Source organism: Hermetia illucens, chromosome 4 (assembly GCF_905115235.1).
Source record: "Hermetia illucens chromosome 4, iHerIll2.2.curated.20191125, whole genome shotgun sequence".
NCBI lineage: Eukaryota > Metazoa > Arthropoda > Insecta > Diptera > Stratiomyidae > Hermetia > Hermetia illucens.
The window spans coordinates 169,754,676-169,774,151 of NC_051852.1; the positions used below are offsets into that span (position 1 = coordinate 169,754,676).

The 19,476-nt window shown below is 47.2% G+C and overlaps 1 protein-coding gene across 2 annotated transcripts; it reads right to left on the reverse strand.

Annotated features, from left to right (window-relative positions):
- Positions 1 to 882: 882 nt before the first annotated feature.
- On the reverse strand, positions 883 to 17,681 carry LOC119654977 (death-associated inhibitor of apoptosis 2). Of its 2 annotated transcripts, XM_038060637.1 has the most exons (5): positions 17,632 to 17,681; positions 17,007 to 17,568; positions 16,782 to 16,950; positions 1,601 to 2,729; positions 1,350 to 1,491 (listed from the first exon to the last, which is right to left on the reverse strand). In XM_038060637.1, the coding sequence occupies exons 3-5, from the start codon at positions 16,905 to 16,907 to the stop codon at positions 1,403 to 1,405; spliced, it is 1,344 nt and encodes a 447-aa protein (XP_037916565.1). In that variant the 5' UTR covers positions 16,908 to 16,950; positions 17,007 to 17,568; positions 17,632 to 17,681; the 3' UTR covers positions 1,350 to 1,402. The 2 variants fall into 2 exon arrangements, with proteins under 2 accessions (XP_037916566.1, XP_037916565.1); XM_038060638.1 differs by having other exon boundaries at positions 883 to 1,491; positions 17,007 to 17,676.
- Positions 17,682 to 19,476: the final 1,795 nt, after the last annotated feature.

The window sequence follows — 19,476 nt, forward strand, 5'->3', positions numbered from 1 at the left end:
ACTAAGTTCGCCTCAAAAGAGGCTTGCGAAAAGTGGCTGTCTGAGTTTTTTTTGCAAATAAGGGAGGTTATAAGAGGGGGATAATGCAGTTGCCTTCTAAATGGCAACAAGTTTGTGAACAAAACGGCGCATATTTGACTTAAATCGGATAATTTTAAGTATGTTAAATAAAACCAGACAGCTTTTAGTGATATCGAATTGGTCGACCTCGGCGCAAAACCGGGATGTCTGGAGTTCCTTATTAAGGCAGGCCTAGACCGGATACCGGTTGTTGCGCCGTTGATGATGATGATAAATAAAGCGTTAAAATTCGATCACAAATAGGACATTACTTTTTCTCCAACCCAATATGTTGCTTTCCAACTGGACTGAGGAATCTCTTGATTCCCAACGAATAGTCCTGTTCAAGATGTCTGCCGTCCAGCCAGCGAGATACTTTTCTCCACTATCGGGTGACCGAACCGCATTGAGCTTCAGTGGTTGAGTCCTCCAATTCCTGTGAGAAGATTCGGACGCAATACGCAAGGGAAGGCAAGCGACTATCAATCAAAAAACATAGTAAGAAACGAAAATCCGCGACAGAAGAGTAATGATGAGCTAACTGATAGACCCTGTTTGCTTTCGGTGAACAACTTTCGAGTTAGGAACGAAACCATTCGGTATTTTCAGGTTTTATAAACATGAAAACAATTGCTTCATCCATTTCTTTTTTATATCTTTCCCTCCGTTTTAATTAAATGGAAAGATTGAGCGCTTTTATCAATTGGATGAAGATGGCAAAGTGCACATTTCACCATAAAGATGAAGCAACTAAATTACAGTTCTTGACGGCGATAAAACGTCACCACCAATTTCGATATTATCAAAAATAACACACAAATCTTTGATATTCCGATTAACATTTATTCAATACTCTCTCAAAACCAACGAAAATATGTAGATCTGCTTCCGAATCATTTGGAAATACTGACCGAAATTCACAAAAAAAAAACAATCGTTTTCTTTTCTTTGTATATGAAAATCTGCTTTTTTTAGATATAAACCGTTTGGATTCTATAAAACATAAACTTTTCTATCATTATTAACACAGATAAAATATTTTTCTCGTATTTCTTTTGCATTATCTCAACTTTCTATCTACTTATGAGTACATTAACGTTAAATGTATATTTTCGCGCGAAAAGATCTTTTAGTTACAAATTTTATTTTTATTTATTTTTCCAAGGAGTTGACTCGTCGACTAGAGTTCACGAATCTTTCGTTTCGTTTCCTTCAGGTATTATTGTTTTGTTACATTGGAAGAGCATCTTCCGACTTGTAAGATAGATACACGAGAAGGGTGGACGCTTAGATAGTACATGCGAAGAGGAATTACTAGAAAGACGACACAGTCGTGACGGTTTCACGACAGGTATGTACGAACGAAGCCTTTGATGGGCGACCGACAGATAGGACATTGTGAGATCCCTGGGGCGCATAGTACGCAAGCAACTGAAATAACCAAAAATATCAGTGTCAGTGATCGTCAAGGTAACACTTTGATGGAATATTATAACAAACATTTCTAGACATGACTCCAGCGAAGCCGTTTAACACTTACCTAGATGACCGCAAGGTAAAAATACAACTCCACATTCATCGTCCATGCAAATCTTACAAGTGCGAGCATCCTTCAGTCTACGGTTTTCTTCCTCCAGGGACATTTGTTTCATGAGTTCCACCGTAGCTTCGCTAGCCATATCAGAATTCGTAGCGTCGCCACTTGTGTTGTTAGAACTGGTACTTGTATTGGGCAAGCAATTTTCAGGTACTGTAGCGGAAGTAGAGTCGGGTGATGTGGTTGGTCGAGAGTTGCACTGGTTAACACTGGAAGTTTGAGTTTTATGGTCGACTCTACTCGGATTTAATATATTTTCAAAGAATCGCGACATGTCATTTAGCATCGAAGAACTCATTTCCGCGCGATTCTGTTCCTGTTCTTCTGTGTAGACGTCTTCACTGGCTTGGCCCTCTAAAACTGCTTCGACTAGTTGCTCGGCTGTGTCGTATGGTTTCCCGTACAATTCAAGATGACGTTTCGTTGCACTTTTAATTCGTCCAGCGTTCAGACCCATTTGTAGGGCCAAACGTACAGGTTCCATTCCCATAGCGTCTTCCAATGACATAGTTCGCTCGAAGCATTCCTGAGCGTTTTGATTGGTATTTTCTTGCGACCATTGCTGTTGCATCTGTGCCACGACCTGATCAATATAAGACTGACCTTTTGCTAGCTGTACATAATGACAGTGTGGAAACCATTTGGCGTGCTCGAACCACGGAACATCTTCTTTCCGCCATGATCGTAATCCTCCATTACAGTGGAAACAACGAACTTGATCGTCTGTGTTTTGATAGTAAAATCCCGCTTGGGCGAGAACTTCAGGTTTCTGAATGTCACTACGTGGCCAGTTTTCATATGTGCGCAGTCTTGCACTCAGGCAGGCATACATCGGCTTTTTGGGTGCTTTGAACTCTTGTATTCCGCTGCCTTGGAGATCAGTCAAAGGAATATCTGTACCATGTATCATTAATGGGCAATTAGGAAACAACCGCTTGTGCTCGTCGAATGCGTTGTCGCCCAATTCCCACTCGGCTACGATACCTGAACACCATGCGCATTTCACTTTGTCGGAGTCGTTGAGGTAATAGAAACCGGCTCTAGCTAACGATTCCGGTGATACGTGAGGATTCTGCAAGTGGACGGAAATCAAATTATTTAACATGCCCTTGAGACATCAAGCAGCGAACTTTAAATCTATTTCTCATCACAAACAATAATTTAATTCCGCAAAGATAGCTTGAAATAAAAAAATCTTTGACAATTTCATCCAGGACACTGCCTTACTTCTGCCTTCTGTTGCCCCACCTATGCCTTCAGAGCAAGGTGACCGAAAGCAATTATAGGTGTTAGTTTAGTTTAGTTAACTGAGGGGAGCCACAGCTCCGAGCACTCAGGCCAATATTAGGCCCATTGTACTATCCCCGTAAGTTGCCTATTCAATGGCTTCTCGCCTACGGTGTTCGCAGGCTTTAGCGAATCTGAGAACATTCTCAAGAGGCAGAGAGTGTGCAGATTCTTCATTGAAGAAAACCTTGCCAAGGTGTCTTCGTCTGAGATCTGAGGATGCCGGGCAGCTGCATAAAAAGTGCAGGGCTGTCTCCTCCTCCTCCTCACATTAGCTGTACACAGCCGAAACCACTACCCCAATCTTTTCCATATCGTAGTTTAAGGGGCAGTGTCCCGTCAAAAGCCCTACTAGGGTTTTCATGTCCCTCTTCTTAAGGTACAACAAAAATGCCGCTCTAGTGGCCCTAGGCTCCTTCACAAGGATTTTCGCTTGCCGGCAAGAGTCCAAATTTCTCCACTCGGTTGCGTGAATCCTTGCAATTTCACCCTTCAGAGTAGACTTGACAGTAGATGGTCGGATTCCAAGAGCTGGTTCTGGCCCCACCATTGTGGATCCAGACCCTCGGCGAGCCAGTCTATCAGCCCCCTCATTACCGGCGATGTTAGAGTGCCCCGGCACCCACATCAGGAATGTTTCGTTCAGTCGGCCAAGTTTCAGCAGCACCTGATGACAACTCCACACCAACTGGCTTAATATGTTGTTGCCATTTAGTGCTGATAATGCCGCCCGACTGTCGGAACAGATTCGAATGGTGCGACCCCTCCATTTTTGTCGCAGACATTCTTCTACTGCCAATGAAATGGCATATATCTCCGCCTGGAATATGGTCGTCATTTTTCCGAGGGGTCGGGCCAATTCTATAATCGGATTCTCCGAGAACACACCTGCACCCGATCCATCCTCCGTGACCGACCCGTCGGTGAAGATTATTAGGTCTGTAATTTGAAAAGACTCATGACCACTTGTCGACCATTCTTTTTCGGTGATTACGACAGTGTATGTCTTTTCAAAGACGAATCTGGAAACCATATGATCGGTCGGCATCAGGGCTACCGGATGTTTTTCAAGGAATTTCCAGATAGACGCATGCCCGTTGGATTTATTTATTTTATTTATTTATTTAATTGGATTGGCCGCCTTTCCACGCCCCAATGGTATCGAGCCTATATGCGTCGTTGGCTGCTTTCCGTTTCACCTCCAAGTGAATGGGGGGTAAATTTAGGATAGCTTCAAGTGCCGCAGTCGGCGTAGGTTATAGGTGTTACTTACTCCATTTATATTGAGTTATAAATACATGGATATGAGCTCATCGGCAGGTTTTGGCCTTAGTTGGCTTCTTCTTCTTTTTCTTCAGCCTTTGTCCCGTTCACAAGCGGGGTCGGCTCGTCGTGATCGGCTTCGCCATTTGATTCTATCGAATGCCTGATCTGGGTGCAATCTCGAGGCTTTCAAATCCCCATCCAGCGTATCAAGCCACCGTTGCTTAGGTCTGCCTTTTGGTCGTTTACCATCGACTTCGATGTTCAGACCAATCTTGGCAAGTGAATTCTCGTTTGCACGAATTGCGTGACCATACCATCGAAGACGCCTCTCTCGCAACTTTTCCACGATCGGTGCAACCCCATAACCTAACAAATACTCATTCATAATCTCAAATAAAATATATAGCTAAAATAGTCCCCTCATAAAGGTGCAATGCTGCTCTTCTTGGATTTCGAGAAGGTACCCAACAATTTCGACATTGGCATTCTAGAGAAGTCTATGAAATTGTTTCAGACATCAGCGCAACTTGGATGGCGTTCCACAGTTTGCATTCTTTGTGATCGACAAATTATTGAACGTCTCAAATCCTAAATTTACCGCACTGTATTCGTTTTGTTGTCCTCTAGGATTCTGGTGCTCGCCGACTACGAAATACAATAAACGTCGCCATGCGGTAATTGAGACGAAGATGTTATGTTCGATTAGTGGCGTAACACGTTATTACCATATCCGAAATAAGGATATCAGTGATAAATATGGGGTGGCATGTATGGTTTAAAAAGTGCGGGAGAAGAGTCCGCTGACTCCGGCCACACCCAAGCATATAACCGAGAGAAGTGGCGGATTCTATCTAGACGTACCGATTCCGCTCTAATGAGAGATTTGTTCTCTCAAGAAACAGTTGCTAAAATAGCCGTGGTCGAAGATGATTTTCATCGACGAGAAGATTTTCACTGCTGAGTCGTTGCATCACCAGAGAGTCGCAGCAAATTGCTGATAAGGAGCCAGCAAACAGAATGCGCCTGCGAAAATTTTCCTCGTCGAAAGAAATATACCGCCAACTTTCAGTAGTGTGTCAATGGCAAATCTGGTTTGAGAAAGTCAGCGGTAGGAATTTTGATATTAAAGATGGGCCTCGTTCAGGACGGCCAGCCGACGTAGTGATAAATTCAAACTCAGATTAAACTACGCCAGATATTACAGAAACACAAAAGGTTAGTCCAAAAGTCCAAGTAATAAATACGATATTAAGATTCCTCGTGAACTCAAAGTAGTTGTGTATGTGTGTATGGTGGGGGAAAAGCTACAGCTTCTGAGCACTCAGGCCGTGTTGGCCCATTGTACTCGCCACTCCCGTCTAACGGAATATTCCGGATTCGTTGACGTATCGCAGGATTTCCGTTAGTGGATGTGATGCTACCCGTCGCAATTGGAGAACACCGGCACCAAAGATCTGATGTCTGATGCGTCCACAGGCGGAGCATTCACATAGGAAATGCTCCGTGGATTCCGCTTTCTCATTACAGGAGGGACACGTATCATCTTCGGTAATTCCTATTCTGAAAGTAGTTAATTCACGATATGCTGCAAAACCGTCAAGAAAACGATTCTTTTTTGAAATGGATGATAACTGCTGATGGGAAGTGGATTGTTTACAGGGACGTGGTACGTAAACGGTCTTCGAATCAAACGAATACTAAAGCTGAACTTCATCAAAGAAAAATTATGTTCTCAGTGTCGTGAGATTGAAAGAGTGTGGTGTTTCTTAAGCTTCCGCCTATTAACCAATCTAGCATCGTCGGAAAGTCTAACTGTCGATAGTATCTCTCATCCAGAAATTCCCAGAGGTCTACGTCATCACAATGGCAGACCACAGGCATCTTAATGGAGCTGAATATTTTTGGCCTAAGCGGAGAGCATTCCGTCTTACGGCAATGTGCTTTTGTACTTTTGAAAGCCTAAGGGTACTAGAGGCGACTTTTGATGTCAATTGTTGAGAGCTAACTTTGGTTACTTACGTTTACGTGTCGCGAATGCCTCTGTTCACAGAAAAGCAATACGTCGGTTTTCCAAATTTAATATGAGCCGTTTCTCCGATCCGGTTGCAGTCCAGCAGGGGGTGAACCTTCTCACTGCAGAAAAGATCATACTGTTCACAATTCGCCCCAAAATATTGATGAGTATTGACCCGCCCTTAGAAAGGACCCTAATTCAGGCGCGGAAGACGTGGTCAACCTCGTATTAAAAGGACACGAGACCTGGACGACTTCGGAATTGTGAATGTGGATCGGTGGAGGTAAGAAACCCAGGTTTTCTTGATCGTTGCGAAAAGAGGTGAGCACGATGCGTTGGAGTTCGTCCGAGCCATTGCCAAATTAATAAGCTAAAGTAATCCTGGAATTCATCTCGAAAGTTTGAGTGACAGAAAACAGCACCCAACAGGGAGCGTATCTAAAATGCTCTACACAGGAGACGACGGGCTTTCGGAGAAATTAATAGGTGTTCACATCCGGAGGATTCATAAGAGTGAAAATGAAAGGAATCTATGTATACAGCTGCTATGCTTGACCCAGCGTTACTCGTGCCTGGTATAAGCAAATGCTAAGCTGAGCTGGAGGTGGGAGGACATGGGCTGAAAATCATAGCGTAAGATGAAGACGCATGGGCTTTGGATGGAGGTCTGCTCAAAGCATTTGCGATTTGGTACGCGCGATTGTTGGTACCTCAAAAACTCTTTCAGAAGAAGAGGCCTGGGGTCTATAGTGGACCTGACATACATGAGCGCTGCTTTAATCAGAAAAGTTACTTGGCAAGTTGGTGAGGACAACACTCACAGTGATACTAGGCAATCTGCAAGGAGATCTAAGGGCGCAACGAGCTCCAAAAAGGACCGGGATGGACGACGAATGCTTTTGAGGAGGACATAATTTTTTTGGTCGCTCGAGCCCGACGTATCTCTTAACGGTATGGCCATAGAAAAAAATCAACCAGAACACCTAATGGATGACGGAAGCATATGATTTTTCCGTGCCCAGAAGGCGATTGTTCTGCAGTGGCAAGCCAACCACTGGTGGAAGAACAACATGGCAACTTTCCAAGCCGAATAGTTTCAGATAAGGAGGCTTTACCAAAGCTTACGAGAAAACTCGGTAAAGATGGTCAACAAGAGGAATACAAACTGCGGGATCGCTCAAAAGGGAATTTTCAAAAGCAAAAGGAACTGCTTCCAAACATTGTGCGAAGATACTGATTTAAAAACTTGGGGTAGGGCTTTTAGGGTTTATATTTCAGATGATCTATCCGCGCCTTCTGAAAGATATTGTCGCCACTCTGCTTTCTCACCACCAAAATAGCGGAAGACAAACGATGATCCCGATCAACGAGTACATGGTATTTTCAGTTATCGGTGAGGAGCCGCGGGAAATATGTGGCAGGATCGGTGACAATAAAGTTTCCGGTTTGGATTGCATCCATAACAGAGTTTTAAAACTGACAGTATGGATTTTGGCGTGCCAACTCTAAAGTGGATGCAATGGTTCAACATCATGTTGATTGTAAAAAACGCATGCCTAGAGAAGAATTAAAAGTGAATTGTATGACATACGTGTCAGCCTGGATATTTGGCGAGTCTGGTCACGAACTATTTACTTCTACTAATTACTAATTTCTGGTACCGGACAGATGAGGACGTAAAGAGTATATCCTTACTGTGCCGGTGTCTTAGAGCTCGACACTGGTTCCTCTTCTGTGTTATATATGTATAATGGAGTGCTTGTGCTTTCTGTGCCAGAGGAGGTTAAACTTGTTGGCTTTGCCGATGATCAAAGAACGCAGCGGATTGAAGGAGGCCTACGCAACGGAGACAGTGAGAGCGGTAAAGCGCTGGCTGGATAAGGGCGGGTTCACTCTAACGATTGAACATAGTGGACATAAGGTTGTCTCTAAAGCTGGTATCAATTACCGGTGATAACTGAGCCGAGTCAGTGCAACCATTGTACTTTGAAAAATGTTGTTGGACCGAAACAGTGTAGAAAATTGCTTTTAGGTGGGGTGATTCGAGACATTGTTTTATGCGCGGTATGGGCGAAGGCGCTGCACGCTCTCAAAGAAGGACACATTCTAGCGAAAGAAATGGATTTTCCGTACTACGCAAATCGTATGGAGTAGAACAGAGAACGCAAGAGACTGGGAAGATCATAATCGCACGATCTCTAGTGACGTAGATGGGATGAGTCTTTGCAGGGTCAGCGGAATTACAGACTTATTCTCAACATTAGAAAGAAGGTCATTGCCACTGTCCCTGAGAATACAGGGAGCCAACTTTTCCATAGCGGGAAAATGAAGATCGGGTGGATTATTTGCAAAATAAGGTGAAGAGCAGTTCCATCTCGCTTCTTTAAGTGCTGGGCATACGGACATATAGCAGGAGCAAGGCAGAGGCAGAATTGTATCCTTTGAAAGGACCGCGGTCTGAGTGTTACAGAAAGCGAAAAGTCAAGCACAATTATTCGCATTCTGCGCTGCAACTGCTCACGACCTGATGACGCAGATGGTGCAAGAAACAAGAATTGACTTGCTGCTTCTCAAGGAACGGTACCGAAATATCAGCTCACCATCGTGGTATCCCGACATATTTGGCACTGCTTCTGTCTGGGTCCCATCGTCGAGGGGACGGCTTCGTTGTGCGGAAGTGACGTTTTTCAGCGAACGAATTTATACCAGTTTTTCGGAATAGGCTCGCCGCATTGGAGGAAGAGATTAGAAACACGGAAGAGAGAATTCTAGTCGAAGAAGACTTTAACGCCAGAGTCCTCGAATGGGCAGACCTCAAGCAGATTTTCGAAGTACAAAGATTTTGGGGGATGGACGCCAGAACAGGACTCATTGTCCTAAATACCGGTAGCAGTCCGACATTCCGATGACCTGGTCGCGAGGACACTATCCCTGACGTAACTTTTGTTGCGGAGTCCTTAGTGACAGCGGTCCAACGATGGAAGGTACTGGAAGATTTCAGAAGTGACAAACGCCCCTCCCCCCTCCCCAACGTTTTGCCATCCTTTAAACACCTATCGGATGGAAAATCGACGTGGCAAAATTTGTCGAAGCTCTCTCAAGAGAAATAAAGCAAACAGAAGGACTGCAACCAAATCGCTAGTTCCTTAAGCAATGAGCCTTATTACCACAACTTGTGATGCATCGGCTCCCAGAAGAAAACCGCGTTCCGGGAAATTACCGGTGTACTAGTGGGCGGCTAAAATTCCAAGCTTACGAAGAAATCGCCTCAGACTTTGGCGGATTGCTCAGCGCGCAAGAGACCAAAACGAGGTGACGCTTGGAACCGTAGAGTATAAAAGTGGGAAAAAGGAACTCCGCTATCAAGCCGACGGTATGCTGGTGGCAACAACTAATCAGCGACGTAAACAGAGAACCATGGGGTTTCGGATATAACCTGGTTTTCAAAAAATCGGTGCTAATTGGTCTCCCTGTTCTATGGAAACAACGAAGATGGAGAAATCATGAATCGTGCATATTACCAGGGAAGTTTTGAAACTCGTATGTAAATATAAACCGGACTTGCTACTCGGTGCATTCACTGCTTGTTTGACAGCCGGTGTTTTTCCCTACCATTGGAAGGTCGTGTGCTTATAAGCAAGGGCAAAGGCGACCCAGAGGCGCCGTCAGAGTATCCTTCGCCTATTATTTTGAACACAGCGGGCAAGATGCTGTCTGACTCAATAAGTGGTGCGGGAGGCTACCCATCAACACAATATGATTTTAGAGCGCGACGACCCACAATTGCTGTCGTTGAGTAAGTGGTCCAAGCGATAAAACTGGCTGAGGCGCACAGTCCCCACCCGAAAGGCGAGTGGTGCTCCTTGCGACCCTCGACGTAAGAAAAGCCTTTAATTGTGCGAGGTGGTGCGACATGCTTGAGGCACTGAAAAATTGCTTCCATTTACACAAAACTGAATTTTTGACGACCGATCCTCATGAAACAGGCACAATCACTGTCAGCGGCAGTGATCTGCCCAGAACTGAGCGATTTAAATACCTCGGGTCAACGCTATCTGCCAATGGAGAACTGCGTTATGAAATTGCTTCACGCATTAACGCAACCTGGATGAAGTGGCGTTCCACAACTGGTGTCCTTTGTGATCGACGTATCAACGAACGTCTCAAATCTAAAATTTACCGCAATGTTGTCCGTCCAGTTGCTCTCTATGGTTCTGAGTGTTGGCCGACCATAAAAGACAATGAACGGCGTCTTGCGGTAATGGAGACGAAGATGGTACGTTGGACTAGTGGCGTCACACGTTTAGATCACATCCGAAATGAGGATATCCGCGATCGTTATGGGGTTGCACCGATCGTGGAAAAGTTGCGAGAGAGGCGTCTTCGATGGTATGGTCACGCAATTCGTGCAAACGAGAATTCACTTGCCAAGATTGGTCTGAACATTGAAGTCGATGGTAAACGACCTAAAGGCAGACCTAAGCAACGGTGGCTTGATACGCTGGATGGGGATTTGAAAGCCTCCAGATCAGGCATTCGATAGAGCCAAATGGCGAAGCCGATCACGACGAGCCGACCCCGCTTGTGAATGGGACAAAGGCTGAAGAAAAAGAAGAAGACTCCAGGCTACCTAGTGCGGATGTTGAGGCACTATTTAAAGGACCGTACCCTACTCTACGAGACCCGGGAAGGACAGCGCGGAATGAAAATAGCATCGGGGGCGGCTCAGGAATCTATCCTTGGTCCGGTCTTTTGGAACGCCTTATATGATAGCCTTCTCAATTCGAGAAGCCTGATGAATCGCTTCTGGTTGGATAAGCGAACGGTGTTGCGGCACTGATTACCGCACGCACAGTTCAGCAAGCTCAGCGTAGCAAATGGATTGCTGAGCCTGGATTCTCCCTAGTTTTGGAGAAAACTGAAGTCGTTGTAGTGGCTAAGGAGAGAGTTCCAACAGTCCTCCCTATTCGGGTTGGTGAAACCATGGTTTTGTCGAAGCCGGCGGTGAAATACCTGGGCATCATGATAGACACGAATATGAGCTTTTTTGAGCAGATTCGCAACACCGCAGACAAGGTTACGACTAGAATGTTTGCGATTTGCCGAATGATGTCCAACGTTGGAGGTCCCTTATCCAGCAGGCGTCGCTTACTAATGAGCGTGGTTCCTTGCGTCCTCCTTTACAGTTCCGAAATATGGACTGACTCTCTCAGTAAGGAAATGTATCGTAAGTGTCTAGCGCAAGTATAAAGACGAGGGGCTCTGCGTCTCGGAGCCAGCTGTAATGGTGATAGCGGGAGTTATTCCGATCGCTCTCCATGTTGCCGAGCGGATGCTTATATACCACAGGAAACTCTCAGGGATCGTCAACGATCCTTCACGGGTCGCTTACGATACGGGGAGTGGCGTCTCCGAGGTGCCTGACCAAGTAGTTCTGACCCCCTAGCTGGCATAATACTTGCTTCCTAGGTAGTAGCCTCGAGAAAGTTTCTCGGTGAAAAGCGAACTGCTAATGACCGATACACGCCGGGACACACTGGGAGTCCCCGGAGCCGTCAACAACTCCTTGTCGACGTCGATGGGATGATGTGAGCCTAGCTCTGCCAAGGTGGTAGTTGTGGCGTGTATCAGGAACCAGCCCCTTCGGGACCCTGGTCGGGTAGTGTGCATTGAACTAGTTGTGTTGCCCCGAGCGAGCGCTGATCCGTCCGTAGCGTAGGTCAGGCCTCAGGGAATTGGGGTAGGGGCTGTGTCCCCGAGGGTATACCCGTTCCTGACTATTGCGGCCCGTTCCCTTGCACACGATGCGCGGCGTAAGCTGAAGGGGAAAGGCTTATTAAGAAATGCACGGCAGTTGTGAAGCACATGCGATCTGCGACGTTCATCAAGAAAAACGTCAGCAAGGGTGTGAAAAACGGGCTAATGGAACTGGACGAGCTCCTGGACAGGATTTCATACTATAGGCGAACATGGAAAGTAAGACAAAATTCGCAGGAAGCAGAAACATCCGCGCTTCCCGACGAGAACACCACGAGTACCAAACGGATCGCTGACAGCCCATTGCAGAGCGAACTTGGTAAAAAACGAAAGGAGGAAGGGATATCTGAAGGAGACTTCACTCAGATACTCTCCAGGGCTGAAAAGAAGAAGGCGAAGAGGAGCAAAAGACAACAACACGTCGCGCCATCAGAAAAACCTCTGGCTAAAACTAAGGCGGACACGAAGGACGGAGCACCAAAAGAAAAGGTGCGGAGACGAAGCGGAAGTCCTCAGCGAAATCGGTTACAAGATTAAACCCGAAGATAACGGAGCAGAAGTGTCTTCCATTCGTAAAACGAAGAGTGGTAGAGTCTTAGTCGAAATAAATAAAGTCACGTTCTGTGAAGCAGTCAAGGGGCTTCTGGGAGAAAAAGGTTTGGTATCCTGCCTGGAACCCACGTGTTCTTTGGAAATCCGAAACCTTGATTGTCTCACGGAAAAAAACGAGGTAGAAGAGGCCATCACACGCGAATGCCCGGAGGTAACCAATGTCCGGATTGGTATCACCTCCGCTAACTCCCGAGGCCAAAAACTCGCTGTGGTGGAAGTTGCCGAGCAATCCGCGAGGAAGCTTCTAAACAGCGGGAAAATAAGAATTGGTTGGGTAGTGTGTAGGATACGAATGCGGGCCGCCCCAACCAAATGTTACAGATGTTTGGATTATGGGCACACATCTGCAAACTGTCGGGGACCTGACAGAAGGGCAACATGCCGTAAATGCGGTCAGGCAGGCCATAAAGCGAACACCTGCAATGAAAAGGAAAGCTGCGTCCTATGCAGGGACCGTGGTGCGACTGATGAGAGCGTTGCGCACACTGCGGGATCGGGGCGGTGTCCAGTTTTCAGAGCAGAACTGGAAAGAGCTACAACACGGTCAACATGATTCGCATCCTACAAATCAATATGCACCGGAGTGCAACCGCTCACGAGTGGCTAGCGCCGTTCGCTGTGGAGACCAAAGCTGATTTAGTACCGAAACAAGGGCCCAGTTTCACGACACCCTGACATATCAGGTACCGCTGCCATCTGGGTTCGGGACGGCACCCTCCTTAGGGTTCTTGCCCAAGGCCGAGGGGACGGCTTTGTCTGGATTCGGTGTTCAGGGATAACGTTTTTTAGTGTCTATCTTACGCCGAATGAGACGATGCCGGACTTTCGTCGGAGGCTTGAGGCTTTGGAGGACGCTATCTTAAGCACGGATGGGCGGATCCTGGTCGGAGGTGACTTCAATGCTAGGGCACTTGAATGGGGCATGCCTCACACAGATTCCAGAGGGAAACGAATTCTGGAAATGGCGGCGAGAACAGGACTGGTAGTTCTAAAGAACGGATCCACCCCAACGCTCCGGCGCCCGGGCTGCGAAGGAAGCATTCCAGACGTAACCTTCGCATCGGAATCACTGGTGTCGCTGGTGGACGGGTGGCGAGTTCTGGAAGACTTTTCGGCAAGTGACCACCAATACATTGCTTTCGAAGTGGTGGACACAAAGTCTCGGTGTGCGCCACCCCAGCGATCTTTCTGTGTATGGAACGTTGCGAAAGTGAACACCGGGAAGTTTGTCGAAACTCTGGGAACAGGTGGGGCCACGCTGAAGGGTACTCCTGGGGGCGGTGGCGCCGCTGCTGACACTGTCGTAAATTCAGTTATGAACCTGATAACGACGGTCTGTGGAGCCTCCATGCCCAGGAAGACATCGAGGCGTGGCAAACCTTCCATGTATTGGTGGACAGTGGAAATCGCAGAGCTCCGGAAGGAATGTCACAGGCTCCGCCGCTTAACACAACGTCTAGGCGACCGGGAGGAGGCATGTACCATAATGATGGAGTACAAATCAGCCAAAAGGAGACTCCGCAGCGCAGTAAACAAGAGCAAAGCTCGCTGCTGGCAAGACTCGATTACAAACTTGTAACCCGAAAAATCGGGGCTCTGCGGAAACCCTGTTCACTTAAGGCCGAGCAGATGGGCCGCATTGTGAGGGCACTCTTCCCTGCACACCCCGTATGGGATGGTGACGTCGGCTTGGAGAACGCAGAGAACTGTCCACTTTTCTCTGTAAAAGAGTTGGAACAGGCAGTCCTCTCTATGAAAAACAAGAAGGCGCCAGGACCCAATGGTATTCCAACAGAGGTGTACAAACTGGTATTCCCACACCGGCCAGACCTACTGCTCGGCGCATTCAGCGCTGAAAGAGGGCATTTTCCCTGCTCGTTGGAAAGCTGCGAGGCTTGCGCTGATCCCTAAAGGGAAAGGCGATCCCGAATTGCCGTCTTCATACCGCCCACTATGTATGCTTGATACTGTTGGGAAAGTGCTCGAAAAGCTCATCAGAAGTAGACTCGCTGAAACGATACGCGCTGCCGGAGATATATCTCCCCGGCAGTTTGGTTTTACGGCAGGGAGATCGACAATTGATGCTGTCATGCAGGTCGTGGACGCCGTTCGACGAGCAGTGGCACATAGCCGCCGAACTCGACGGGTGGTGCTCCTCGTAACGCTTGACGTCAGAAACACCTTCAATTCCGTAAGATGGAAAGACATTCTAGGCACACTAGACAATACCTTCAACGTGCCGAACTATCTCTTACGGATTTTGAGGGACTATCTGAGGAACCGCTCCCTGCTCTATGAAACACTAGAGGGTCAAAGATGGATGGAGGTCACGTCGGAGGTAGCACAGGGATCCATCCTAGGACCGGACCTCTGGAACGCTACCTATGACAGTCTGCTTAAACTCGACATGCCAGAAAAGTCGCGCCTGGTCGGCTACGCAGATGATGTCGCAGCGCTTGTTGCTGGACGCACTGTCGAACAGGCGCAAAGCAGACTCGTCATATTGATGCGACGGGTAAGCGGATGGATAACTACTCATGGTTTCAACCTTGCACTGGAAAAAACCGAAGTAGTCATCCTGACTAAGAAGAGAATTCCGACCCTGCGTCCCATATCGTTCGGCGAGTCGATCTTCGAGTCAAAATCAGCGGTCTAGTACCTCGGGTTGACTCTTGACTCAAAGATGAGCTTTTCTGAGCAAATCCAAGCAGCAGCGAACAAGGCTGCGGCTGACGTTTCGGCGTTAAGTAGGCTAGTGGCAAACATTGGGGGTCCTACGTCTAGTAGGTGACGTCTCCTGATGAGCTCAACGCAGTCTGTCCTGCTCTACGGCGCAGAGGTATGGGCTGGCGCTCTTAACAAGGAGGTATATCATAAACGCCTCGCGCAAGTACAAAGACGGGGAGCTTTACAGGTGGCGTCTGCGTACCGCACTGTTTCTAAACCGACCGTGATGGTGATCGCGGGAGTTATCCCCGTTGCCCTTCTTGCTAGGGAGCGTCAGGCCATATACAAGCGCAAGGGAGATAAGCCAAGGGAGGTGGTGGCTCGTGAAGAACGGCAACACACTCTAGACGAGTGGCAGCTCTCTTGGCAAAATTAAACTAGAGGCAGATGGACTGCGCGGCTCATCGGCAACTTAGGTGCGTGGCTGAATCGGAAGCATGGTGAGACTGACTATTTCCTTTCCAGTCTTACCTGCACAAAATTGGAAAGACGCGTTCTCCGAATTGTGTGTTTTGCAATGGAGTTGTGGACGACGCCCACCACACTTTTTTTTTCTTGTGGAAGGCGGAATGGGCATGGCAGCAATCTTGGGGAACAGAATCGAGAGGTAGGTGCACCGCGCATCTCATAAAAGACATGGTGGCTGTGGTACAATCGAAAGCACGCTGAAGTTGGCTATTACCTAACCCAGCTGCTCAGCGGACACGGATATTTTCAACCTTATCTGAACACAATTGGGAAATTACGATCTCTCGACTGTATTTATTGCAAGGACATGATGCATGATGCCTGCCACAAATTTTTCCTCTGCAGAAGGTGGGGGCGTCATAGCTATCACCTTTCGATGGATGGTGGACACCATAATTGAGGACATGCTGCAGAACGAAAACCCGTGGAGCCGAGTGGTGCGTTACACTCAAGGCATTTTTAAGGCGAAAGAGGGAGATGGAGAGGAGAAATGCCAGGGTAACTGAGGCTCCCTGAATCCACGGAATTTTGCTCCTCTACTGAATATGCCTGACCTGAGGTAATATGTCAAGCGGTTCCGGGTCAGAGTCCTGGATGGGGGTGTTTTAGCGTCGGTAATTTGGGCGTAAATCCCTGAAATACAGGTCCACTGAGGAAAGGAAAGAAGGTTCCACTTCACGAGTCCCAAATTTTTTAAGCGAGGAACCCGGATTAGAAGCTTTGCCAAAATTAAGTTGATTCTGCAGTTTTGGGGACGAGCCCCAATTTTCTCGCGTTTTTCCCTTCGAAACCTACCATGCGTTCACAGAGTTCTTAGTTTCCCCGATAACAGCTCACAGTTATGTACACAAAAACATTTCACTGATAAGACAATTGTTTGGCCTCTTATCGCGTGAGACGCTACATTGCAGCGTCAATCGCAAGAGCCACACGAAAGTCACTTTTCTCGTTTTCTAATGAATGCAAACACGCGTCTGCGCCAACCATACTTACTGGCCAATTTTTGTACGTTGCCAAGCGGTCCGTAACTCTGCGATAGTCGGGAAAGTCGCCGTTTGTGGTGGCGGAGTCGTCGATGAGTGATACGTTTCGCTGCGAGAAACCTTCATATCCGGACATGCTACTTTCCGTGGAAACGACTGAAATGGCCTTTGGTCGAGTACTAGGAGGAAAACATGATAGAATTGCTGTGCAGCAAAGTGAATGTAAGAAAATTACCTGAGAAATCCTAGCCACGGGCGAGGGGCTTCCCTTGCTGTCCTATGGACCGTTGATGCTGCAAATCGAAGCGCGGCGGGGCTAGCACCAGTGAAACCTGCGAACTGCGTATTAATGTCGGCTGCTACGCGGCGGCGTTCTTAACTTCGAAGGTATTAGACTCGTTCTCTGGCAAAATAGAACTCTGCGCCCTTGACGGATCTCGACCGCGTCTCCCCGTTTATCTCGTTTACGTTTGATGACGAGATTGATTTCTTGTTTTTTTCGCGAGCACAGAGCCCGGGGCCAAAGATTCCGTTTATTCTGCGTTCACTCGATAATCATATTCCCCGGGCGAAGGTCTTCTTGTTTTGGAAGCGAAGCACACAGAGTTTCAGCGACTTAAGGGCAATCGAGCCCAGCTGTGGACGCCGTCACCGTGAAAATTAGTAAATCGCGAGTCAGCTGGTCGGGGATGCCAAGTAAAAGTACCGTTGCTTGTTTTGAATGTTTCACGTCACTGTTGTCGTCTAAATGTGTGTTGGCACGCTGACTTGGCAAGTGGAGAACTTATCTAATGGCGCTAGAACAGATTTCGTAAGATGTCCGATGAATAAATTACGATGAAATGATATCTTGCACTGACCTGTCGTGTCAGAAGAGTTCTGAAGTTTTTCTTTTCTAGGTCAAATAAACTTGTCAATTGAAATGTCAAGCAAGGGTTTTTGTTACGGCTGCTTTCCAATGTAATTATGTATTTGCCATAAACCAGTGGCGTAGAAGAATTATACTGGGTCAGTAAGTAAATGTGAAATGCTCATACGCAGTTGGTTTGTCTTTTGGTTATTTTGATAATTCACTATCACCCAACCTCAATATACAAAATTAACAGTTGAGATATATTAATTACAATTAATATCTTGACTTCGTTTAGAGTTCACTTGTGTCCACCTACGCGCATGGTTTGTTCTGCCGATTGGTCTCGCCAGGGTTCGGATCGGGCTTTTGAGCTGTAGCAAAGTTTACGAATATCGTTATTAAGTTGTTTAGCTGTGTTTGGTTTAACGGTAAAACAGTGCCAGTTAGAATTTTAATACACGTGACTTCTCGATAGCAAAGTGCAGCCGGTACAAGCGTCGCGCCGCGAGTGCGGAACTCATCCTTACTCGAGGGACAAGAAACCACCGCGTGTAAGGGACGCGGAACCAGCTTACACTATCGCCGCCCATGGACTGGACAATTCCAACATCACCGGACAACCTCTCCATTCGACCGACAAGACTGTTACGTCCGAAGAAATGATCAGTGGCGACTGCCCTGTCATAATCATCGACGATGACCAAAGCTTCCCTCCTGGGGACCAGCCCGACGCTCGGATCGGGGGAGCAAATTCCTGTGTCAATTGCATCCAAGGATTCCAAGACAAATTCAAACTTGCTTCAGATAAGACTGTCTTCAAGTGAAAACAAAACGAATTCGGGCATCTTGGATAACTAGGCCCCAGCGAAAGAAAAACGCTTTTATCTTCTCTCTGACAACGAGCATCGCCCCGAAGCGATGCACGCATGTGCCGGAACCTCGAAATATGTCGACACAGTCAACCCACCATTAGTTAAAGATAAGAATAGAATTAGCTTTCTACCTCCGATTTTCTTGTATGGATTGACTGCCAGGGCACTAGACCTTGTCATTAAAAACATAGACAAAAATGCCAAATTTGAAATTACCAACTTACCGGCCGACATGCTCAAAGTTCGGCTCATTTGTCCCAATATCCATAAGAAATTTCTCCGCCTAATCAAGATCACCTAACTGGAAGGCCATTCCTTCACGCTGAAAGAGGAGAGAAAGCCAGCCCTTACCCTCAGAGTAATCTCTCCCTATGAATTCACTACCGAAAACGTGGCTTCTGAACTTAAAGAGCTAACGCAGATTACGCCTGTCCGCGTAACTAGGCTTTCCACTCCGTAGTCAAGAGCCAATGTCACCAATCTGAGCGTCTTCTGTGTGACTCTCAACTCTGAGGCAGATGCCAACTTAGTTACTAAACAAAATACCCTACTTTATCAGTGGATTAGCCGGGAGAAACCCCTAAAAGGGGACGTCACCCAATGTTTCAATTGCCAACAATTTGGTCACGTAACCTCAAACTGCGGATACAGCCCCAGATGCGTGAAGTGCGCGGGTCCGCACGCCTCCAGGCACTGCCCCCGATCGAATGTAGAAGAAAATGCCGAAAAGGAGTCGGCGGCGCCCCTCAAATGTGCAAACTGTGGCCAACTGGATCACCCTGCCAACTTCTCTAAGTTCTCTCGTGGGCTGGAATCAATTCAGCATAAAGAGCGAGCAAAAAGCATCCCGCACTTCCGATCTGCTTCGTTCTTCCCCAACCTTTACAGACCCTCGTCTGTTCATGTTTCTCAGCCTAGCACTCTGCCTCATGCCAACTGGACCGCCCAACCCTCACTGACCCCGTTTTTTGCCGCAGTGG